Source organism: Corvus hawaiiensis, chromosome 8 (genome assembly GCF_020740725.1).
Source record: "Corvus hawaiiensis isolate bCorHaw1 chromosome 8, bCorHaw1.pri.cur, whole genome shotgun sequence".
Taxonomy (NCBI): domain Eukaryota; kingdom Metazoa; phylum Chordata; class Aves; order Passeriformes; family Corvidae; genus Corvus; species Corvus hawaiiensis.
Genome location: NC_063220.1, coordinates 20,639,667 through 20,664,751, shown reverse-complemented (window position 1 = coordinate 20,664,751; position 25,085 = coordinate 20,639,667). Strand labels below are relative to the sequence as shown.

The 25,085-nt window shown below is 42.5% G+C and overlaps 1 protein-coding gene across 46 annotated transcripts in view; it reads left to right on the top strand.

Moving 5' to 3' along the window:
• SORBS1 (sorbin and SH3 domain containing 1) overlaps positions 1 to 25,085 on the top strand; it is a 167,002-nt gene that overhangs the window by 67,022 nt on the left and 74,895 nt on the right. For 18 of the 46 annotated variants that reach the window (XM_048311199.1, XM_048311189.1, XM_048311181.1 and 15 more), the window contains exon 1: positions 24,806 to 24,953. In XM_048311199.1, the coding sequence (XP_048167156.1) occupies positions 24,922 to 24,953 (32 nt within the window). In that variant the 5' untranslated portion in view covers positions 24,806 to 24,921. Of the gene's footprint in view, positions 1 to 16,258; positions 16,367 to 24,804; positions 24,954 to 25,085 lie in introns of those variants that run through there. The other 28 variants (XM_048311208.1, XM_048311213.1, XM_048311211.1 and 25 more) reach the window with 13 other exon arrangements.

The window sequence follows — 25,085 nt, the reverse complement described above, 5'->3', positions numbered from 1 at the left end:
GCTGATCACCCTTCTGCATCATCACTAAGTGCTGTTAGCAGTGTTTAAAATACAAGAGACTTGTTGATGCAAGAGAGAGACAGGGGTTTGAATAGCTAATGCTCCTTGTTTTGGCAAGCCTATTAAGATGTCAAGTGGCTCCTACAGTGGACAGGATTCTGAGACCTGCAGTAGCACAGTCCTGACATTTGGAACTGGCAGCCAGCCCTGAAGGTGACAGTGCACTCAGTCTGTTTTCACAGTGCTTCTTCTCACAGGTCTATATCTGGTAATAGGCTGCCTGCCGCTGGCAATTTGCATGGCAATCCCTACTAATTGCCAACAGTGTTTTCACCTGTCAGGAACAATTCCTAATCAAACACTGCCTCTCTGCAGCTCTGGGCAATTGTCATGTGTGTTACAAGATGTAGTATAGTGTATGGTCATTGGTAAATCACAGCATTGTCCTGACTTTTGCCTTCTGCATCCCGAAGAATGCTGGTAGAAGGCAACTTGCTGCAAGATGCTGCAACATGGCTGTTTTTCTGTGTGCAGGAGCCAAGAGTGAGCAATGGTTTACACTTGGAGTGGAGTGTGTCACAAAATACTGCTTCAGGGCTGCTGATGGCATCAAAAGGGCCTCACGGTGAGGCAATTAACTTTAGGTCACCCTCTCAGAATAAAAGACACAACGTCCAACCCCTCCAACTAAGGTCTTGGAGCAATGTGGGCTTTATGGAAAGTGCTGTTCTAATTTTCAGCAGCTGAGTTAGTGAAACAGCATGACTTGGCATCTATGGTACCAGTTATAGAAGAGGCTGGGGAAGGATATTGCTTCCCAACTATGCAAAGCATTTGTGTGATTTACTTCAGCAAAGACGTGAAATACATCCTACTCAGTCTGAGCTAAGGAGGAACCCTGGGGCTAGGAAAGCACAGAGTTGTGAATGGCAAATGGAGAGTGGAAAAGCTGTGAACTCCCAAGGAGATGCCTATTGCCAGCCTGTGGTGGTGACAGACCTACCTCTGGATCAAACTCCTAGGGCAGTTCTCTATGTGACACAGTGGGATGATAAGCTTTGGTAGAAGATGAAAGTGAGCTTAGGCTCCTGTTTCAGAAGAGCTCCTGTGGTGTTTTGTGGAACATGGAGTGCTGTTGAAACTTCCAACTTGTAATTAACTGCAGATACTATTTTAATTACCAGTATCAAATCTGTTGAATCATCTATGTATGTACTTTTGACTTCTGAAAGCTCTAAATTAGAATTGTCCTTTGCTTGTCTGGGGTTAGGCTTCCTGAATGCTTTGCCATGAATTATGCAGGTGATGAGGAGAATAAAACAGGCCAGAGTACATCCAAATTTGGTTCACCAAAGTTACCAGAGTAGAAGTTGTTTGCATCGTAGAATTTTGTCTCCTTCCAGGAAATGCATGTACCAGAGACCTCAGTGAATCAGTCAGTCTTCTATGGAAGATCTCATTCTGTACAACTGAGATAACTCACTCTGAGATATGTAATCTAAACTGCATTAAAATATGTTAAGTCACCTTCCTCTTCACAAAGTACATGCAGCATTCCTCTTTCCTTCTTGCTACATTATGATTTTCTGCTAGCAAAACAAGAGAGGATTAATTTGTACAATGTTAGGTCATGAGAAGAACATTTAATGGGTACACTGTGACAGAAATGTGTGCATTCTGTGAATGTAAGTTATGGAAAAACTGCACCTTCTGGACACAAATCACTCCACCTTCCTCAATCTCTAAAAAGAAAGAGCAGGATCCCAGTGCGTGGATATAACTGCACTGACACAACCTTGGTAAAGTTAGTAATGGATCATATTTCATACCAGTTCCTCAGCAGATCAACTTTCATTTCATCAGCTCCCCCCTTTTTCGAGGGCCTTGGTCTTATCCCTGGCTGCTGCTTTATTGCTTTTGAAATGGGGCTCAAGGATTCACATACATAAAAATGCCTTGAAATCAATGGATGCTTTACCATAGAGCATGCCGTGTTCATCTCCTGCACACAAAAGATTTATTGTCACTACATCATCAACAAGACAAAGAGGTGTGATAATTGCTAGCTCAAGGGGCTGTGGAAATCTGTGGGCCTGGTTAAGAAATTCTACCAGCGGGGAGGTGACTTTGGGGTGAAGCTAAGGCTCAACAGACAGAGTGTTCAGGTAGTTACCTCCATGGCATGCATGTGTGTGGATGGTCTAAGCAACTTCTAACTGTTACAGAGCCTCCTAAGACTATTCTGTTTGACCCCCACTTCAAAAAAACACAAGAAGTGTCTGGTTCAATAAAAGGTGGGAAATGAAGATAAAATTTTTAATTACTGTGAAAATTCATTCAGCTTCTTTTGACATGTAATACAGCTGGAACTCTGTAATGTATGTGAGCTATGGGGAATCTAGAATGAAATAGTTCTTTTAAACTTTGAGCTTGTTTCAGAAGTACATTGCAATGAGCACACATTTCAAATGACAGCATAACAGTTCATCACAGTCACCTTCACTTCAAACAGGCCTCACAGATTTTAGCTGTCAAGAAACAAACAACTGAGCCTGGAATACTTTGTGCCTCTTGATACTGATCTTTGGAATTGGGATATCTTCCTAATTCATTCCATTCCTGTCATGATGGGAGCAGTTCTGTTTACTCTAATTACTGGGAAATGTGATGAAAGTGCTGGCTTATGCTTGCTGAGAACGGGAGTACAGTGCAGTGGAAGTTCCCAAGATCCTGGCTTAGCAATTGGACACTGCGTGTCTTTGTTAGTGTTTGAACATCTGTTCAGTGAGTAACCCCCAAGACAAGTGAGTACCTTGCTCTTTTCAGGACAAAAGTAATAAAGTTTGAACAACTTGTTGAAAATGTTTTGGCCCAGCATTGTTATAGATAGCTGAGCTGTGCTCTAATCAAGCCAAGTCCTTTGTTATCTGAATGGGTGGATAGAAAAAAAAATTTCTCTTATTATAGCCAAATACAAAGCAGATGAGTTACTGGTCTTCTGAAACGTGGATCACTTTTACTGTGAAGTCAGGTTCCAAAGGTCTTTTCAGCCCTTACCATCCAGAGGAAATTGTCTGCTTGAGCCAAAGCATTCTCTGCTTCTGAATGCACATCCAAGCTCTACTTAGCAGCCCCTTTGCTAGGGTAGGTGAGCTGCTTACATGGGGAGTGTCTGCTAAATCCTAAGCCAGTGTTAAAAAAGAGCAGGTGTGATAGATGATGGATGGGTGAAGGGACACTTGATTTTCCACAGAACTGATTTGATCTCTCCAGTGAAGTTCCATGAAGTCCAGGTTAAATTTCAGTTCCTGGGTCTGAAGGGGAAGAGGCTCTGTGTAAAATCTGTCACAAGGTTAATAGAAAATTCATCTAACCAAGATGTAGTCTCATAAATGGCAACACTATCTGAGGCTGAAGTTTTGACTTGTATTAAATGTATAAATATTTGCAGAGACATCAGTAAGAGTAGCTAGAATCTTATGCAGCACTGAATAAGAAACAAGTTGAGTTTGATCTGGATATGTAATGCCAAATAAGTTACTCATGTACCTTTCTCAGGTTTTAATACTTTTCTGATTTTTAAATGTGAAAAAATGGAGTAATGTCATCTCAGGACCATTTTAAATATCACCTGAGTATTGGATAATCTTGTCTTAGTCACTCTTCCGAATAGTATCCCTTTTCCATTTCAAAATTCTGCAACCATATTTGACAGCTCTGTCTGTGCTATCCTGGACGTCTTTGCTGCTCTCATCAAGCATGTGCCTTAGTTGTGTCTTGGCACCAGTTTGTAATCTGCCATATCTTTTGTCTCTGTTTTTTTTTCATGATAAGTCTGAAGAGTTTATAGTTCATTTGAGTTTTTGTGAGGTGTCCTCATCTCTTAGATATTTAATGACCATATTAGGGAACCTCTGAAAGCCCAGAGAATCTAGTTTATAGGATTAATTCTGAAAGTTTAGTATGATAACAGAATTTGAAAAACAACTTGACTTGATGGCCTTGCATTTTATGCAAAGCTGTAAACAAGAGGAGAGTAATCAAAGCTTAGCTTTTTCACGGATATGAACTTTACTATTATCTCATGGGAAAGACAAGAAAAGGCCACTTATTCAGATTCAAGGATAGCATCTATTTTGGCAACTAACTCTTGGAGTAGGTACAAAGATACATAGGTCATGCTGTCGTTGTACCCTTTGACCATGTAAAATGTAAGGGGCCAACATGCCAGTGTAGGACAAGGAAGCGTTGATGTTCATGTAGACAGAGAAATTCTAAGGGATGTTCTGTACGACCTGAGCAGATGTGCTCTGTTCTTAACTGTTACCATTATATCCCACGTTTTATGTGATATTTAGCTATGAAATATATGCCTCTCTGCATTTTGATAGAAACCCAATGAATAGAAGGACTTTTAATGCAATAGCAAGGTTGTCGTGTGTAATCTGTTACTAGGTGTGTGGATTTTTAAATAGTACCGGGATCTTTCTCTGCCATTTTGGGTTTTTTATTTCTTCTGAGTTTTTGATAATGTTTTTCAAACTTATTTTCTGTAGGCACAAAGAAGCCTGAGGTTCTTAAATATTTATATGGTCCACTAATTAAAAAGAAAAATCAATTATTAGCCCTTTATGGTGGATGGCTATACCTACTCTACAAGAGGATGGAGCCATTGCAGCCCTTCTGCAGTGGAAGCACAGTGCTCACTTTTGCAGAAAAAGCAGGTAGTCATTGGCTCTGAGGCATGATGTCCAGCCTGGGCATTCACATGCAATAGAAAGGGCCTTTAAGGGGAAGTCAGCCTGTATGAGTGTAAGAAGCAAACACTGCCTAGACCATGTGTAGATTTATGCAGGAAATACCCACATGAAACACTTAATTGATCTCAACTGGGACTGACAGCAGCCTTCCTTGTGCCCAGGAGCATGGTGCTGCCATAGCCAGTTAGCAGCTAGCTCAGAGCTTGCTCACGAGTCTTTGTATAACCCTGCACTGTGCAGAGTAGGCATTCCCAGAACATTGTTTTTTTGTTTAGTTGAAACCTAAGATTCCTGGTTACTGCATGAGATGCAGATTTTGCAGAAAAACCCAGCTATTGTGGGAATCACAGTCAAAGCACAAGAGTTGGCATGGCTGCACCTTCTGCATTCAGTCCACATTTGACCTGCTATGGGTTAGTATGCCCTGACCTCACAGGGAAGGAAACCCTCCTGCGAGGCAGGATCGAATTCTGTTTCATGCCTGCTGCAGAATAAACTGTGAAGGAGCTGGACCAAGGAGAACTACTGCTTTATGCCACTTTTTGCTGAGCTCAACACCCCATTCTCATGTTTCTCTGGCTGACCGAGGCACATCCTCCTGCATCAGGGGAGGACAAAATTTCCAATCAAGTATGTTCATGAAAGACAGATGGGAAAGCAAGTGTGAGGATTCAACTCTTCCTCCTCTTGAGCTGTTGAAATTACGCTGGACACCACAGTCTCAGTGATAAGAGGCCGAAGAGAACCTCTGATTTTGTTCAGGTTGAGCTTTTTCCAGCTGTGCCAAACACCTGGCAGGATGCAGCAGCAGTCTGACATGTTTGCTGCTCTGACTCTGTGTGCACAGACAGAAGTGACTGAACCCTGCTGAGGGATCCTCAACTGAACGCCTTGTCCCAGCACCTAGAGCACTCATGTGATGGTCAGAGGAAGGCAGCGACTCCTGAGAAACATCACCAAGTATTTAGAAAATCATTCTGCTTTGCAGTATTTCAGCTTTTTTACTTTCCCCTCCTTTGTCCTTTGTATTGTAGGCCTTTGTCTAAAGTAGGATCTGTATTTCCCAAGAGTGAATGGCTGGAGGACAGTGTGAAGTCCTGTGTTCTATGTTCGTGGTATTGCCACTTCAGATGTTCTTGAATCAGAATGTGGGTTCCCCCATCCCAAATTAAGCTATCTCTGTTTATTATGTAAGAATAGACATTAGAACTACTTTTCTTTGCCTTCTGCTTCTGGTCTTTCCTGGTTCTCCCAAGGTTTTTTTCTTCACCATGAATTTTGTATTTTGGGGGTTGTTTTTTTATTTGTCTTACATGAAAACTGAGAGTGTCATGCAATGTCTCTTTTCTATCAGGTGTGGCTTTATGGAAACATCACACATTGTAGGAGCTGACAACAGCATACTAGATGTGCAGGGCCCAAGGGTGTATCAGACTGGGAGGTGGCACTTTGTGCTGTACCCATTCTTAACTAACTGGGAGATTGAATATGGTTTAGAGCAGCTCTGTTGAGGGCAATTCTGAATGAGTTCAAGCTTCAAGAATTCCTCAGGAGAGTTTTGGTTAAAGACTGAATGTTGTTACTTGACTAGAGCTATGTGTGAAGAATTCATATTTTTGCAGTGACATTTTGGAATTATTTCAGTTATTGGAAGAGTGGATTTTAAAAATCTGGGCTGTTTTTTAGCATGGGGGCTTTGTTGAAAACAGGGTGGCTTTTAAAGCCATTATATGAGAAATGAATCTGTCAAATCTTGTGGACTTCAGGGAGGTCTGAGTATGAAGACCAAAGATGAAGTTTTTCGGTGCTCATCTTCATTCACAAGAGCAGGCTGAGTCACAGCTAGGGCAGACTTTAGGGGAAGGATGCTTGAGCTAAAGTAAGCTGCTTGCTGCTGTGCTCATTAGCTTTCCAGCTCACTAGAGGAGTAGAATTACCAGTCCTTCTACCAGACAAAGCTGCAGCCTTGCTCACTAGCATTGGCACATCCCAAAGCTATTGAGAATCCAAACCCATGGTTTGAGCATCCATCACACACAAAACCATGTAAGGGCCAAATAGGAATTTTACAGCCTGTTTAATTCCAACGATGATTCAGAAAGAGCAGACCTTGCCTGCAGGCACAAGTACAGGGCTGCAAATGGAAGAGAGAGGTGCCTTTGGGCTGATTATTCTTGTAACTCTGCATGTAGCTCTGCCAGCTGTAGCTATTATATATGTTAATATAATTGTCTAATCATTTTTGAAAGCCGGTAAAGATATTTCACTACAGTGTTCCCTTCTTGCCCTGTGGTAATGAATTCTTCAGGCTGATTTTCATGCCACCTTTTAAAATTTATTTTTATAAAAGAATATCTATTACACCTAGTGCCTTCTTCTGGCATGGAGTAGGATAAATCCATGCATCCCGATTTTGCTTCACAATTACTCATTCATTACTTGACTTGCAGCCTGAAATTAATCAGCTTTTCTTCTATGCTTCCATCTTTTTCAGCTATATATTCCTTTAATCCTTCTTTGTAACCTCAATGTATGTTTGTCACTTTTAAGGATTTATTTAATTCAATTGTCTAATCTTACAAGGTTCCTTGGTATTTAATTATACATTGGCTAACGAGTCAGGTTTTCTGGGCTGCTGCTTCAAGAGTCTGCCTGATTCTTACTGTGGCTTTTGCTTAGATCATTATGAATCCCAGCCCAGCTAATGGTGTGGTCCCTGGACTTCCACAGTTTCCACATACCTGGTTCAGGCTGCTCCTTCCATTATTCCCTTCTTGTGCTTAAGACAAGGAGGAATTGTCTTTCATCATGTTTGTAAGACCCTGCCACCCTAGACAGGGTGGTGCATTGTCCAGCAGAAGTAGCAGCCTTGAGATTGTCTCCTGTGTTCTCCCTTCAGCATCCTGTAACAGTACCCTGCAGTGTGAAGTAGCTGTGACTTGTCATGCTCTGGCCCAAATGCTGACTCTCTGAGAGCTGCTGTTTGATCAGGGTTAGACTCTTAGAAACGTCTGTCTGAGCAGATGTTTCTTTGTGAGTTGTTTTCATCCATTTTAAGGATGCCTGACTATTAGCATTGCCACAATCATACCTGATGTAACTTTGCCAGCTACTTGGTCACTTGTACTGTTCAAGCACAAAATACAGAGCTGGAAGGGAATCTGATGAGAATTTTGCCCACAGCAGTTACAATCAGTTTTCTTCTGTTATGTATAAAGACATCAAAACAATGTGAGGAGGTTTAAAGAAATATGAAACATTAATTTGTTCTTTAGAACAGGAAGTATTCTTTTCCTATAGACCTGATCAAGAGTCTTTTGCCCTTCATTTTGCCAAGAATAGACCATGCTTTCAGGGTCTGAGTCTAATTTCTGAATTACAAGAGCAACAAAAAGAACTCAATTTTTAAAGTCTCAGCAGAAAAATAAAATAAGCATGTGTGCAAACACGGGGGCAGTGGTGTGTAAGCACACTGGCAGACGGGGATAGAAGCAAGAAATGTCATGAGACACGCTTGCAGTTTCATTGCAACATGGAGCCAAGGTGTAGAGAAAGCAGAGGGGCCTATCACATCAATTATGCAGCTCGTGGACTGTATGTCTTGTAGCTTTTCTGTGAACTGATAGTGACCCCGTACAGTGCATTGTTGCTTTTCTCCTTTCCATCTGTTCAGTATTTCAGCTTCTCAGATCACTAGAAGTCTGCTATTGATTTTTAGATGTGTCCTAAGTTTGCCATAAATTTTATATAGTGACCTCATACTGCCAGAAAACAGAACTGACACACCTTCACCCCAAAGTATACTCTTAAATAAGTGGTAGATGTTTGCAAATCATGACAATCTATTTCTAGCCCTCTGGGAATGCCTGAGCTGAAACAGAATCACCACCACCATGGTAGTTATTGATCCCTGCAAGGCAGATCTTTCTTTCCATGGGAGATTTCAGCCACTTTACTCTTTGTTCTCTATATTTTGGTATATGTTCATCTCTATTTTGTTATATGCATGGCAGCACCAAATAGTAACAGTTGTGTCTGTCTTTGCCCAGCATGTTGTGATTTCATTTGCAGGCAATGCAGTTCCTGTGTTAGATCAGACAGATTCTCCTCTGGCAATGGTACATCTGCCTGACATGCCCCATTGCTCCTGCAATCTATGGCTGAATCTTCTTTGTCATTGCACTGTTTCTTTTTTCATTTCCATCTGTTCGTCATTCCAGAGTTTCTTGAATAATGGAGACACAGTGATTGCTTTTGAGATGTGTCGTAAGCTTGTCATAAGCATTTTCTTTCCTTTAGTAGTCCCCTTTGCCAGGCAGTGCAGTTGGAGGATACAGTAAGGGGAATTGACAAGTTATTCCAGCTGTTCAGCTGAAGCAAATGCCAGTGGCTTTTTTGCATGTTTCCCTGCTTGCTCTCCACATTGATTTTCTATTATTCTTGGCAAAAATAGGGAGGCCTCTTTTTTTAGCCACTGGAATTTAAGGGGAACCTCATTGCTTGAAGTGTTAGACCAAGAGAGATTAGGAAGATGTGGAAAACAAGTGCTTTTACTTTAAAGGATTACTGATATAAAATCTAAGGCAAGAAACTTTCTCCTGTTCTCAATTTTGCATGCTTCACCCTTTCTGTGTTCATTGAGGTAAAATTCATTACCATAGTTGTTAGCTGTGAAAAATTATATTCTAACTATGGAGTTAACTTACATGGCTGGATTTAAAGTCCCAGCTTTATCTACAACTTCCTAATGTTTGCTTCAAGCTGTGATAAAGATCTTATAACGTAGGGCTCCAAGTGGTTTGCAGAGACGTCAGATAGAAATAAAATGCTGTCTTCTGGTGTGGCATCTTGAGACACAGAGGGATGATACACATACAAAAGGCACCTGCTTTCCACGGGAGTGTTGGGTGCTGGCTGTAGCCCTGAGGGGTCAGAGCACAGCAGTGCTGTGACCAGACAAGGGTGGGATCCCTGCAGCCCCGGAGTGACGGCTGCCGGCCCCCTCGCCGTGCAGAGCACGTCTCTCCTTCCGGTGAGTCTGCCTCACAGCGAGTGGAGAGCTACAGTCTGAGGGAAGCATTTTCATCCTTGTACAAAGCCCTTCATGAGTGGCATTGCAGGGTGAGAAGTCTTTCCCTGCTTTCTCTTTCTCTCTCCCTTCCCTGCTGGTGTTTCATTTTTCTAGTCAGTTTTGTAGTTCTCAGCCTCTTTGAACCAAACATGGTGAGCGTGAGATCTCGGTGAGATTTTGTTGCATTATTTTTCCCTCTCCCTGGAATGAAGGGCTATTGTTTCCTCCTAGAGAAGTGTAATCAATGCAGTGCCTGTAGGCCAGGTCACTGTTCGACCCTTTCCCTTGGTCACTGACCCACATTTCATTCAAACACATTGGTAAATAGTGGCACTTCTTATGTCTCTGAGATTTATGTAACAGACAGGGAAAGATTAGAATTGGAGATATCTCTTACTATTTTGGGGCCCTGGGCTGCCAGCCAGTTTTACTTCTAGAGAAGCAAGTGTGTGGTTTTGTGAGTATGAAGGTGTGACTCATTCTCCTCCTTGACATACTTTAGAACATGCACTGAGTGATGATTTACATGGGGATGCATTGAGGCTCTGCTTGAGCTGACAGCACTTGGTGCACTTTAATCTTACATGTGGATAGAGGAAATGAGTTAATCTGCAGTTAAATATAGAGGTGGTGAAAGAGTTGGGAAGGGGAGGGGTTGACTCTAATCTCACTTAGGTTGGGGTCAGTCAAGAGTAACCTCTGTATCTGGATGGTATTACTCTGGGGTAAGTCATATCTCACCTCTCTGGAGCTGACAATATTAGCTAATGGAAAACGGTGACAAAGTGAGAATGTGCCCTGAGCTCTAGCATCGCTGTAGTCTTGTTCTTTCTGATCACCATCTACATGTTGGTGACACCTTTTTTTTTTTTTCCCTTTCAAGAGGTAATGAGTGAATTGTAGGGGTAAGCAAATGTGTGTTGCTGAAATTACATCTTAAGGTTCAAATCTGAGAGCAGATCAGTGTTCATCTACAAGCTTGGTTCTCTGTGATTGTTCCTTTGTATGTTTGTTTTCTGTTTATTCCTGACCTCGGTTTCAAGCTGGGGATGTAGAAGAATTGAGAAGCAGGGATGCCTGTTCTGCAGATACCTACTTCTCTCTCCCTTTGTGTGCAGATGTGTCCTTAAACTCTGTGTTAGACTGAGAGCTGCCATTTTATCATTCTCTCCAGCTTCCTGCATGCCTAAATGGATATTTTTTGGGGGGAAGCCTGCATTAATGGTTTGTATGTATTAGCTGCTTCTGGGCAGTTTTTATTCTGCAAAGTGCTGCTGGAATGCTGCCTGCTGGTATGTCCAAGCAGAATGAGCCACACCTGAGCAAACAGGGGTGCTTTGCACCAGGCTGGCCCTGCTGCCTGTGCCATGGAGGTGTATGCTGCCTGCACTGTGTTGGGCAAGGGGTGAAATGGATTTTGCTGTCTCATTTGGACAGGTAAAAGCAGTCTTTCGGGCATGGACTGAACAAACCTGAAAGAGGAATTTTGGCAGCCCAGCTCAAGCTAATCTATTATGTGCTGACAGTGTTTTCTCAACAGAGTTGAACCCAAGTAGTCCATGTAAGGAATTTGCATTTGGCGGTCACATACTATATAGGTCATGTTTATTGAGCAGTGGGTGAAGAAAGCCACTGGTTTACATAAGCTCACTAAAAAGAAAGGTCTATCAGGCAAAAGAGTTCATTTTTATATTGGAGAAAATCTAAGCCAATCTTGAGAAATCAAGATCTACCCTGGAATGTATTTTTGCCTCTTTTGTTGACTTCACTGAAAATGACATGCTTTAGCAGGATTTGGCCTTGCATGTAGATTAGTAACAGCATCACTGTTGTCTTTAGTGTTTCTGTTGGCCCAAAGCAATATTCTTTGAGCCATTCTAGTCCATAGGGACAGCCTGAACTCTGGCCATCTGTCCCTAAGCAGTCCATATTCATAGTGTATTAGGCAGTTTGTTTTATAAAATCTAAGAAACTATCCAAAACCCAAGGATATTAGACATGGTTTATCAGTAAGTTTAATGGTGATGATTATGATTATTATTAATTTTAGTTAGTAAAAATATTTTCAGAATTTGATCTTTGCTGCACTTAGCTGAGGACGGCATTTTTGTTGTATTTGATACTTATTAAGCTAGAACTTTCATGATGGAGTGGCTCAGGTAAGAAATTTTCAAAAGATCTGTTGATATCTCTTCTTAGCTGAATGACAAGCCTTACAACTTCCAGAGTGGAAGAGCATAGCTGTATCTGAGACCAAGGACAAGCATCGACTTAGCAAACAGTTGCTCAGGTTGAAGACAGCGACCCTTGTCTTCCCTTCCACACTGCTTCTTGTTGCTTTACCAGTACTGGTGGTTGGCTTGACTTGCAGCTTTGCCAGCTGAAGGGTGCATGTGAGCACTGTGTGATCAGCATTGAGAAAATAGATCAGCTTAATTTATCATCACTGGTTGTTCAGTTTAACTTGGTGGATTCAGCCTTCTGTGGATTATGAAGTGCTCACTTGGACACCTCTGCTACGAGCTCTGTAGGGAGTTGTAACCTCCAGCAGGTGGTATGGTGACAAGCAGTTTTCAGTGAAAACACTTTCAAAAGGTGGGTGTCAATTTTCAGCCTTAGAGGCAGTGTAGACCATGAAACGAGCATTGTGCTAGGAAAGCTGGAGTCACAGTTTGTTCCTGGCACTGATTCTGGTGCGATCAGGTCAAATCACTCCTCATCCATGCATCTTTTTCCCCTTCATGTGTCTTGTCCATTTAAATTCCTTGAAAAGGGGATGCCTGTTCTTATGTGGACAATGGCAAAATACAGTATTTTTATCCTGCTAGTCTTACTGAGCTGCTTGAATTTGTTGTTTTCTAAATGGCCTTTAGATCTGTGTATTGTTTGTTGATCTTAGTTTCCAACTCTTTGCTTTTCCATTGCAAAGCTTGTCCCACACTGATGTGTTTGATTATGTTTTCATTGCCATTGTACTTGCTTTGATTTTGCAGCTCAGTGCCCAAAGCACAGGGCGCTGTACAAACAACATGATAAAGTCAAGCAGGGTCAGCCCCTTTCTCTTTTTACCTTGAAAACAATGTGAAACTCGTATGTTTCTTTTGCTTGGCACCTCCAGTTCTTGAGCTGGAGGCTGTGTGTGTGTGCTGCCCTCCTGTTGTGTTCAGGTGTGAGATCACTTGGAGAGTGTTTTCCACTGCTGCCTAAGGGGGTACTGGAAGCTGTTCTGTCTGCTTGGTTGTGTGTGAGCTCAGGCTGTGAAGTGTGGAAAATTACTGCAAGAATAGCAGCATGCTGTGCTGATGTTTGTGTCTACAGTGGCTTAGTTGGGACTGGGTATCGTTACCAGGGCTCCTAAGTGTATTCATAGACTTATCCTGCTGGATCATGCCTGGCCACTGTCTGCAACAAGAAATTTTCTCCTATATCTCACCTCTCCTTTTTGCTTTTGGCAGCATTCCTTTCTCCATAGAGATGTGGTTTGAGTGTGGCCTGTGTCCAACCCTTTTAAGGTGTGCTTGGCTGTTGATCTGAAAAAGGGAGGAGCAAGAGAGCTTGATTCTGCACTATTGTAGTATTGTCAGCCAATGTATCAGTCCTTAGAATGGAACAAAAAAGCCTCCAGAAACATCCATTTCTGGATGGACCTTGTTACTTTTGTACTTTAGGCTCATCCCCGTGGTGTTCCTGCCTTTCCCTTCCCATGTCATTCTGAAAGCCTCTTATACCAGATTTGGGTACCAAGACAGACTAAGGCTGTAGCTCCATGCATCAGAATTACACAGTCTGCAGTTTGCTCTAAGCCACAGTAATTTATTTGTCTCTAAACTCAAGATGTCCCTAGAGTTAGGGAAACCCTTAGTTATAAAAATTACAGGGGGAAAAAAAAAAAGGATGAAAACTCTAAACTCTGCAGGGCAACCTCCTTATCAGCAGTGTGGTGAGATTTTTGGTTTGGTGTGGTTTTGTGGTGGTTTTTTGTTTTCTTCTCCATTTGCTTGATTTGCTCACCTGCTGCATGCATTCAGAGTTTCCATGTGGAAGTTGCTTTTTGTAGTTCGCTGAGGAGCTCAGTTACCATTGGTGCTGGTTGCTGGCTTCTTGTGCAGGCAGAATTCAAGTACCTTTTGTATTATTAGAAATTCTTTCATCAGAATTTTCCTTTATGGTGGAAATCAAAATCTTAAAACCAGATAAAGCCAAAACACAGCTGAGTACTAACATAATTAAAATTAAAACATGCTGAAAACTTCTTGGTGGTGTCCTTTCTCTCTGACAATCTCAGCTCCCTAATTATGCTGCTGTTGACAGAAAGTGAAGTTTGTCTCTAACAGCAATGGGTATAAAGTTTGTCTAAACTGAATCTTTCTGTGAGTCCTGCATTGATTTTTCAGCAAAAATAGCTTCTTATGGTCCTCCAGGAGCTAAAGTGGGGCGTATTTCCAAGGGGAAAGTTTTGGTGTCGCTTCTAGACTGGGGCACAGACCAGTTATGACCTGCCTCTGTATTCTCTTGTCTTGCTGAGCTCCCTGGCTACATGCCAGGTTGGAGCCTTGCTTGTAACAATTCTCAGCACCAGAGAAGTTTCTGTTGGTTGCATTTTGTGCCATTTACTCTCTTCTCCCCCTCTCAATCTTGCTTTTAGTCCTTGTGATAACAGCTCTCTGCTTTGGGTGGCTTTTGGTAGTTGGGACTCTGGCCAGCTTCAGCCTTTTGCCAACTCACAAGGACAAGGCAGGTTGGGAAAGCAAACAAACTGCAGTTAATGCCAGCAGGGCAGCTTCTTGTGTTGCAGGAAAACCTTACCACTGGAATATTAACTCTCTCTTGGTGCATACTCTGGACATCTTTATAGGAAATTTTCTTTCCAGTACTAGCAATACGCCTTTCAAATGTGTGTGCTTTCACTGATCCCTTTCTACTTGTTGGAGATGGAGAAGCTATTAGACCATCCTGGACAGAAAACTCTAATTTGTTTCAGCTTGTGTTTTCCTAGGACTATTATAGTTTTATTGAAAACTGTCCTGGTTCTTCTAGGCTCATTGCTTGGGATCTTCATGGGTCTTGAATGTAGTCTTGAGGCTTGTAAAAACATCATATTATTGGAGCTCTGTAAGCATGGTCTGAGATGGCTCCTGTGCAAGGTCCTTGATACTCCTTATGAGTGCTTTTATCTCTGAGCTTCACCTTCTGCTTTCTCTATGTCGTGTTTATGCCCCATGTGTACTGCCATGAGACTATCTAACTGGTGAGGCTTACTGGCTGACAGGCTGGTTGTACAAGGCCCTTGGAGGTCCTGGTCTTCCATTGCTTGTTGAAAGAAATGTGACTTCACTCCCCTCAAAGCTTGAATAAAACACACATGCCTAACCAGCATAGGCATCAAACTTTGCTAGCTGGTCTCCTCAACTTCTTCTTAAAGTTGTTGAATACAGAGAAGTATGAAGAAGGTAGTGTAGAGAAAGGTTACATTGCCCTCTGGAAGAACTGCTCTCTCCACTCAGTACAGCAGGAGCTCAGGGTGACCGAGTAGTTCAGCCCGACAAATGACATGATTAAAGATGAGGGCTGTCAATACTTACCTTGTAAGTCAAACTGCAGAGGCATCTCGCTACAGCAGACTGCTGTTAATGTTACTGAGTGAAACAATAAAGGTGCACAGCCATCTATCAAATCTATGTCATGTCTTACCATTTAGACTTAATATTTGACTGGAGTTAAATAATTTCATTTAGTAACCATCAATGCATGCAAAAAACCATTAATTTTTTTCTGTGTGAATTCTGCCTCTATGTCTGTCTAGCTGTGTATTCTAACTAAGGAATTTGTCTGAAGACAACCTAATGTGTATGTTTCTTAATATACATACATACTGCCCTTCCTTCTGAGGGTTTTCATTCCTGGCAGTGGGGAGTTACATTTCATGGCCGTTGTTACTCCTAGTTCCCAACCCAGGCTCTGTATCAGATGAGCCTATTCACACACCAGCAGCATAGATATGTGTTTACTTCTTTTTTTTGCATTTTGCAAACTAGTATACTAAACGAAACCAACAGCAATTTACATTGGTAAACAGACTGTAGGTTGTAAGGAGGCATGAATATTTGTGCTATTCAGCTTTCCTTGCTGCTTGAGGGGGAATCTCTAACAGAAAGGCAGGAAAACGGATGTGGTTTTAGCCTTCCCTAGAGACAACGGTAAACATTGGTTCTCACACAGAGGATGCTAGGATGCGGATCTGAGCAGAGTGATGTTTGTATTAACTATGCTATGCTTCCTACATGGTAAGCAGAGGTAATTGTTTCATCTAAAAGTAGCATTATTTCTGTGAATGACTTACTGCTTTGGTACAGCCTTCTCTGTAAATGTGTTGGACAGCAGGACTAACAGCACCAATAAGCATTTTCTTTCTCTTTGACTTATGTAGGTATGAGCTGTTATGTAGCAGTTGCATGTGAAGAAAAGACAGAGTGCAAGTCGTCGTCAGAAGATCCTGTCCTAAGCTGGGCCTGAAGAGTTCATCCAGCTGACTGCCGTGAGTAGCCTGAGAGGGAGGGGAAGGGGCACATCACTGGGAGACCTTCTCCTGACCTGAGGCACCAAAATCACACTGGAAGAGCTTATCCTGACTTGAGGCACTAAAATCTCATCCATCTCTATCACTTGCAGTGAAGGAGTTTTCATCCTAGCATCAGCCTAGCTGGGTTGTGCAGCAGAAAGCTATATGGTGGCAAGAGTATCACTATATTACAGAGGCTTTTTTGGTATGTGAGCCAGTCAAAAGCTCCAGTTCTTGAAAGACAGTCAAGCTCCAAATCACTTTTTTTGTGATTCATGGATGCATTAGATAAAACATAGTAGTCCCAGAGAGGATTAATTTCACCTTTGCCACTGTCAGATGTGTTCCTATCTGAGTTTGTGACATAATGTTTGCTATCTGCATTTGTTCCATCCTCCCTGTTTATTATCTGCATTTGTGACATCCTTTTCTGTTTATTTTGATGCTAGTGCCAGTAAATATTCTGTGCCTTGTTCTAGGTTAGAAACAGATGGAGGTAGTGGGATCTTGGAATTTCCCCTTAGGATGACTCTTCTGGGGAGCCTCTTTGTGATCAGGAAGGCAAAGGTCAAAACAGCAGTTACCAAAGACTGAATTTCTGGCTTCACAGAAATGCCACATACAATTCTTTTTGGATACATCTTTCTTTGTTTCTAAAAAGGCTTAAAGCATCAGGGGAAAATTCTATGCTCTCTTTCCTCTTCCCTTTTCTCTGCTACAGTGGTCTCAAATTGCAGCTCCATAAATGATTATGTCAAGTCCTTTCCTGTATAACATTGTACCGTATGTTTGTCTCTATGCCAGAGTCACATCCATACTGACATTATGATTCTCAAGGGTTGCCTATGTCTATCTCCTTCGGGGATATACAACCCTTCCAGTGAGGCTGCATCGGCCTCTTGTATGCTGAACATGCAGAGCCTGTTGTTAGCCTGATGGTGCTGTCTTTTATGAATTAGTTCTCTCTAAGGAATTAAAGTTCAAGCTGTTGGAGAGGAAGCTGGAGAAACTTTTGGGATGTATCAAGCCAAATTTTATGTCATTCTTCTACTACTGCCTTATAAGCAAAATCACATTGACCCCACTGTTGAACTGGCACAATGGGCTGTTTTACACCCGGCCTGAATATGATCCTGTACTCTGGCTGCAAAAGGGACAGAAGCTTCCTCTCCTCAGTTTGACTGCCTTAGAGGGAAGAGAATGTGATTCTTGGTTCTCTTCCAGGCAGAAAGATGCAGTCAGGCATTGATCTGGAAAAAGAGTGTCTCCAAGAAGCCTTGATTCTCATAGACATGCCTGGGAGTCACTGTGCCTCATGCTTGTGCTATGGCTGACCTATGTCATTGGTCAAGTGATGACATTTGCATTTCTTTCTTCCCTTATTCTTGATGCCTGGTCAGTCCTACTGGCTGTCATGTGACATCAAGGCATGGCACATCTGTTCTTCAGGGCGTTCATAGCATTGAGTACCAGGGCCTGAATAGCCCATATAGGAATTTGGAGGAGAACAATTTACTCTTAACCCCTATTCCAGCTTAGGTGGAGCTCTAAATGGCCCTTTTTACATTACCTTTTTTATATGAGAGAAAAATGCATACTACATCAATGCATCAATGTATTGATCGGCAATGCATACTGTAGATCAACTATTTCCTTCAGACTTTTAGTGCAGACATCTGTCACTTACTGGAAACAAAACAGTTCCAGGCCTGTCAAGATGGACCAAAGGCACAGAAGGGGAAGGAAAATATCTAGTCAGTGCACCAAGAAACAAAGTTAATCTGTGAAAGCACAGTGGGTGTATATTGACTGAGTCTTTTGCTGTCGTAAGTGAAGGAGTCAAAGCGAGGAAAATGCTACAGTAGGTCCAAGGCTCAATAACTGAGAAACAGTGCCCTTAATGTACACACAGACCTGTTGGAGAGTTGCTAAAGAGTTTATATTCTTACTGATGGCCAGATTTCCCAGAGCCTGCTGGTCAATAGCTGATGCCTTACTCAGTTCTGGAATTTGTTGCTTCGGGTGAATACTGAAGGTTATTCAGACAGGCTGCTGTCAGGTGTAACAAGTTTTCTTTTCACAACTTTCCCTTGGGTCAGAGCAGAATGTCTTCTAGAGGAAGGTGTTGCCCAGAATGTAATTTTGGTTCCAGCTGGTTGGTCACACCACCTCCACACTGGCTCTGCTCATCTGAGACTGTAAAAGAGGTTTAAGTGATGCAGCACTGTGCCAGAAACCAGAGCAGTAACAGTGAGAGTGAGTTTAAAGAAAGCAGGAAAATGGAGTTTTCATTTTTTCCGTTGAATTTTTTGGGAACAGATGGAGAGTCGATGAGGCAGAGATTCTGGAAGGGACAGTGTGTTTCAAACGTTTTCCTTAATGTCTTCCCAATCTGCTCATGCATTCATATCTCTTGCCTGTTTGGCACAGGGCAGTTAGTTAAGGATGTGAATATTTCAACACCCCCAGGCTTCCAGAGGTGGATGTTCCCCATGGCCTGTTTAGCTGTGGTTTTTGGGCTATGGAATTTTTGATGTAAAGGGTCGTGGGAGCAGCTCATGGCCTGATGGGCAATGTCTTTGTTTACTTTGTTCCAAGTCACTGAAGTGAAGGATCTGGGCTTTCTGGACAGACAATGACCCTGGAACATCTTAATTGAGCACTGTACAGATCCTATTAGGATCAGTCCTGCGTCTTCTAAATGGCCAATGTGTTTTCTTAGGGTTTTGGGGATTTTTTTGTGTTTTGTTGTTGTTGTTTTGGTTTTTTTGGGGGGGAGTTGGTTTTTTTTGGGAGGTTTTTTTCTTGGTTTGCTTGTTTTGTTTTTTGGGGTTTTTTTTACATCTGGTTAGAGGCCAAGAAGAATCTAATCAGAGCCCAGCAGTGCACTGAGCAGCAGTCATTATCATTACTTAGTCATCCAGTTGCTGTTTCTTTGCTCTGACAAGAAATGTTTGTGTGGTGGGAGCCAGGGAATGAAGGATGATCAGCTTTTCTCTTCTTCTCTTGGAGAGGTTCAAGCACTTTTCCTCTCAATACGCCTGTACCAAAGTGTTGTCCTTTGAAGACAGATTTAAAGTAAGTAAGGCCTTCAAAACTCTGTGTATAGCCATGGTTTATGGGAGAGAAATCAAAAAGAAGGGGGAATTTAAACTGTTATTAACTCCTAAAGGAAATGACTTTCGGCTGTGAACTGTGAAATATGATTACTCTCTCATTAGCTTTCATAGTTACAAATGTAACTGGTTAATAATTCCAGCCAGCTGGCCAAGTTAGAATCCAAATTTCTCCTCAACCTCGTGTTTTGGGCTGGATTTTTGCTTATTAATGACATACACAGCAAATACATTGGACAGAACTGCTGGGGCTTAGTTTCTATGAATGCCCAGGCTTGTCTACTGGAAGACATGTTGCTTCTTTTGGCTCTGCAGTTCTGTTCCTGGACAACAGAAGATCAGGTGTGGATAGCCTGATTTGATATCATTTGTCTTTAGCACTTAGGGTGCAGGGAAAAGCATTGCAGGAATATACTGAGATGGAGAGAGTCATGTTTGAATTTTCTTTGCTGCTTCAACAAGTTCCCTTCTTTACTGCAGTCCTGTATCTCCTTTTTTTACCCTCAGCAACTTAGCAAGTCACTGTCATTGGAAGAGGCAGTAAACTCAGGTGCTGGCACAGAGATTATGCTAATATCTGAGTATTTTGGGTCTAAAGAAAAATTAGAGAATTTTACAAAAATCAGCTTCCCTTCGTGTCATATATGAGGTGATTTTTGTCCTGATGGTACCTTAAGGTTAATTTAAATTCTACAGCACAAAGGTTAAGAGCAGTGGTAAACAGCTGGTGCCTTTACAGAAGCTTTTCATATTGATTGGGGTGTGTTCTGTTACCTTCACAGTTAGCAGTGCCTTTCATTGACTGAGGTGCTGGTTGGATCAGTAAGCATGGCTCTGGCCTAAACTAAATTTATGAAGTGCCTTTGATCTTTTGTAGTAGAGGAACAAAGCCTGGGTCTCCTGCCACAAGCAATCCAGCGATCATTGAGTGTAATCCTTGTGTCCCACACCCCAGTTTGGCACATATGCCACAAATCCCAGCATGCAAGTTTTGCTTCCATTTTGCCTGAGTGTAAGTGGCAGCACAGGGTAGAGAAGGCTGGAGATGCTTATGTGTAGGTGAGGATGCATGCTTTGTCAATTGCATTCTGTAATGGCCATTAATTTCCTTAGGACTTTCCTCAAAGTAAACATAGCTGAGCCCCAAGTTTTTCCCTATAGTGTTGCAGTTAGCTGGTCCTGAATTCCACAAAACTGCTTGGACCAGGGTCAGCAATTTCAGTGTAGAGGAGCAAGGTTATACTTTCTTTTATGCATGAGAGTTAAAATAGGTCAGCAGATCAGTAGGAGGTGGGAAAAAGTGCTACTCAGGTGCCTGCTAAACAGCTGATCACTCCCAGCTTGTGCTGGTATAAGACAGTCTGTCTAGATCCTGTGAAGTTCTGCAGTCAGAAGACAAAAAGCAGCAGGTGCCATGCGTCTCACTGAAGTCTCCCTTAAGATGCTGTAGATCCTGAGTGCAGGTAAACTGTGATCCAACCAGGCTGTATTTCATTCTGTTTTAAATGAGGGATCACCAGTCTCCAGTACAGGCCTTATTTTCAGCAGCCAAAAGGGACACCAGGACAGTTATTCAGTCTTCAGCAAGGAAGACAAATTCTGCATTTGGTTTTCTTACCCATTTGAGAAAATTTTCTAGCACTTTGTCTTGTGTTCTGTGCTCTTCTCTCTTAGCAGGTTATGAGCTTTCAGTGGATTAATAAATACCTTATTGTTACAAGAACCTCTTGCTGGCCCTTAACTTCTGTCCTGAAGACTCGCTCCTACTGACAGATTAAGTTCCTATCTAGAGCTCTTGAAAGACCTGTATATGTCTTTCATGGAATTTTGCTCAGTCTCTGGTGACAGTCTGAACCCCTCGTGCCATACAGACTCAGCTGGAAGTGCTTCCCGAGTCCTTGTGCAGTTGGAGGGAGCAGGTTGTAGGGGCTGCTGATGGCAGTATTTCATTCTGTGGTGGTGCTGCTTCCCATGGATTTCAGCTGGGCAGGACTGAGCTGCAGAATTCAGGCTCAGGGCAAGGGGATCCGAGTGTTGGGACCTTTGGGGCAAGGTAGGGCTTATCTTTTATAGCAGGGAGGGTGATGTAAAACTGTCCTAACCAGAACCTGGGTGGCTGTTTTGTAACAAAGGAGGAGCTCCAGCCCAGCTGGGTGAGGATGTTGGGTGAATGAGTTTGTGCTCATTGACAGTACTGGGTGGAACTCTGGCAGCAACGTGTTATTTTGGCTGAGTTTTGTTTTGCAATTCAAACTCTGGAACTGAACTAAAAGCACTGATGTGATGTAAGTTTGCTTGCCTTCCTCCTCCATCTGCAGAATGAAGTAACTTCAATCACTTTTGTTTAGCATTTCCCAGTCTATCAAAAGTACCTCCTTTTCTAAACTGCATGTCACAGCACCTCCACCTTCTTCTGGTAGCTGGAAAGCCTAGTCCCATAGCATATTGGGGTGGTGTAAAAGAACTAGTATAGCTGTGTGACATTTATCAAAATAAAAAAGCTGTATGGATTGTGCAACAAAACTTTCCAGGGTAGCTTATAACAGGGAAAATTATTCCCGCCAATGAAAGCGGGTTTGTCCAGTGGCTACTAGAGCAGGCATCCAGAACATCCTAGAACTGTCATCTGCTTCTGTTATGCCAATGACTTCTTTTGTTGAGAAAATTAATTTGTTCCTTTTGCTATTTCCTTCAGCCACCACGGTGAAGTTATCTTCCACAAAGATATGGTCTTATGGGGAGAAACACAGCAGAGATTCTGCAGCAGCGGATGCTAGGAAAATTGCAGTGCACAGTACATTAGTACAGTGGGTTGGTTGATGGCAAAACAGCAACACTTCATAAAGCTTTTTATCCTGCACTCAAGGTTGACTTTAGAAACAACCAAACTCTGTGGCCCTGCAGCCAAGCAAAGCTTGCTGCTTTTCACCCAAGTGGAACTCCCTGAAAATTCAGTTTTCCATTCAAGTGGTGTTCTGTAGCAGAAACTCCTCCCTCCTTGCCAAACTGTTTGAAGGTTCTCTAAGCTGGTTTCTGCAAAGACCAGAAATGTTTCATACCCCATCTTGATCCGACCATCCTAACTTTGGACCTGAGCTGACTTCTGGATCCTTCCTTACTTTTCCTCTCCTTAGGTGCCATGCTTTCATTCACTAGCTGTTCTTTTTACAGTGTGTTTTTTTAATCACAGTCATTTTTATTACCTGAAGACAAACTATCAGGGGCTTGTTTATAAGCCCCTGTTATACAGCGAATAGGGCTTCCAACTGACATGCTCTCATGTGGTCCAGGCTCCACAACAGACTTGAAGGAGATCAAGGAGGTTGTCTTTGGGTTGTGAGGGGTATCTCCTGTTGCATACTGTGTAAACTGTGTTTCCTATTGTGTAAATGTTTCAAGTAATTGGAGTGATGACTGCACAGCTTACTTTGGACGATGTGGGGGTTTTTGTTGGCTTTTCTGGTTTGTTTTTGAGAGCCACATGGGGTTAGGGTTTTTTGGTTGATTGGTTTGCATTTTTTTTTGTAAAGAGGAGAGTAGGATCTGACCACTGAAAACATATTGTTTTCCATCATCCTTTATTCTCACTGTTGATATGTCTGAAACCAAACCCAAACCAAAACACGCCTCAAATGTAAAGGGACTAGAATCTAAACCTAGATCCAGGCCTGAATTTTGCTAATAGTGTCTGGTATCTGCTGTGGTAGATGAAATCAAAAGCCAAGGTACAAGCTCCCCAACATTAGTCTTTGGGACGTGGTAGTAAATGTGGGCTCCAGAGCCCTTTGTTTACTCTAATTAGAACTACCAGTGCCATGTTCACACTGAGGTTTGGGATTGGTCTTAAATGAAGTAAAATAGAGCAACATTTCCTGGCCATTTTTGGCTCCTTAGCCAATATACCAAGTTAGAGTTGTGCTTGTTTTGATTTACAACTAAATGCCTTGTTTGGTGGGAGGTAAGTATTGGGATGCTAAAGGATGTATAGGGGAGGAAAAAGTAAAGCTTGTGCTGCTGACCAAACCTCAGTCAGCATTCGACAGCGCATCAGTACGGGTTTATATGTGTGCAGGTATTTGGAGACCTTCGTTCTGTGTCCTTTGCTAGCGTTTTACTGAAAGAATCGGTAGTGTAAGCTTTGACCCACAAAGTCAACTTCGCTCTATGCCCTTCTGCAATCAGCAGACTCTTGCCATCTGTGTTGCTTTCTAGGTCTCATTTGAATGCTGAGATGCTTGTCTTGCAATTATTTTCTGTACATTTTATCAGTCTGTAAGTTTGGCAGCAGATCAATGCCTGTACATGTGTATTTGAAGAATCAAAATCCAGAGACAGGCTGCAAATAGAGACACACTGGAGTTTCAGTCATGAAAGCCAGTGCTGGTGACAAAGGATAGTACCGAGAGACTTGGGGGCCTCCTTCTAATTATTTCCACTATTCAACTACCACTTGGTCTTGCATGAGCCAGCCTCCAAGGTCTGAGTTGAGGAAGTCTTGGTCCCAGTTATTTGTGTTGTAGACATTGGCTGTGGAAGGAAGGGTGATTCTGTGCTGCAGTTCGCCTTCGTCACCATCGGGCTGCCCAGGCCTGGGGATGTGTGTGTATACCCTTGCTCTCCTAAAAGCTGGCACTGCCTCCGCTCCAGGGCAAGTTTTAGGTCGCCTAAAGGGAAGCCAAGCTGCACTGTGGTGGGGACACTTCACTCTAGGGACACCCTAGCACAGCTGATGGCTCAGAAGCTTCTTTGATGCCTGTTACGATGCTCGTGGAGTGGGCGTAATATGTAATAGCCATGCAAGCAGTTAAGTTTCCTCTTACGTCATGTCAGGTATTTATGCTATAAATCTTAACTGCCAAGAGCAGAAACTTTAGCTGCCCCTTCAGCTCCTAACCATTGAAATAGGATCTGCCATGTCTAGTGCTAATGAAAATTTTCCTTCTTTGACAAGTAGATGCTGCCTGATTTAGAAAAAAAGCAGAAAAGTGCTTTTTCAAGTACTTTCCCTGTAATTTAACATCCCTTCAAGGTCTTTCTGTCACTTCTCAAGTGCATCCCATACTAATGCTACCCTGGAGTGTCACTGCCAACCTTTTTCTCTTTCCCTTCCCCAGCTCCAGAGCTGCAGGAAGAGACAGTGTCCTTCGTGATGACAGTGGCAGGGGAGTGACAGGCAGGCTGGGTGGGGGTGGCTGTTGGTGCTCAAGCCTAGTGACAGGATGGGGTGACTAAGAACCAGCTGGCTAATTAAAGCACAGCAGTAGGAGGAGCGAAGTATTTAAGGGTGCCAGAGAGAAAGAGAGATGCCTCCACGAATTTCTTGTTACACTTCAGCAGCCAAGTGAGTGGGCAACACAGTGAAAGGTTTTCTTAACTCTTTCGTGCCTCTCATGGAGAAATCAAGAGACTAAGAAAATGGCTCCATTGACTGAAAAGCCTGAATCGAGGTAAGGACACCAGTATGGTTTTTAGTCACAGTTAGTCACATCTACCTCTGCTAGAGCTGCTGTAGCTGAACTCCCAGGACTTTATATGACTCTGGCATATGCTAATATACACTGAGTGGTTAGGTCTGGTGG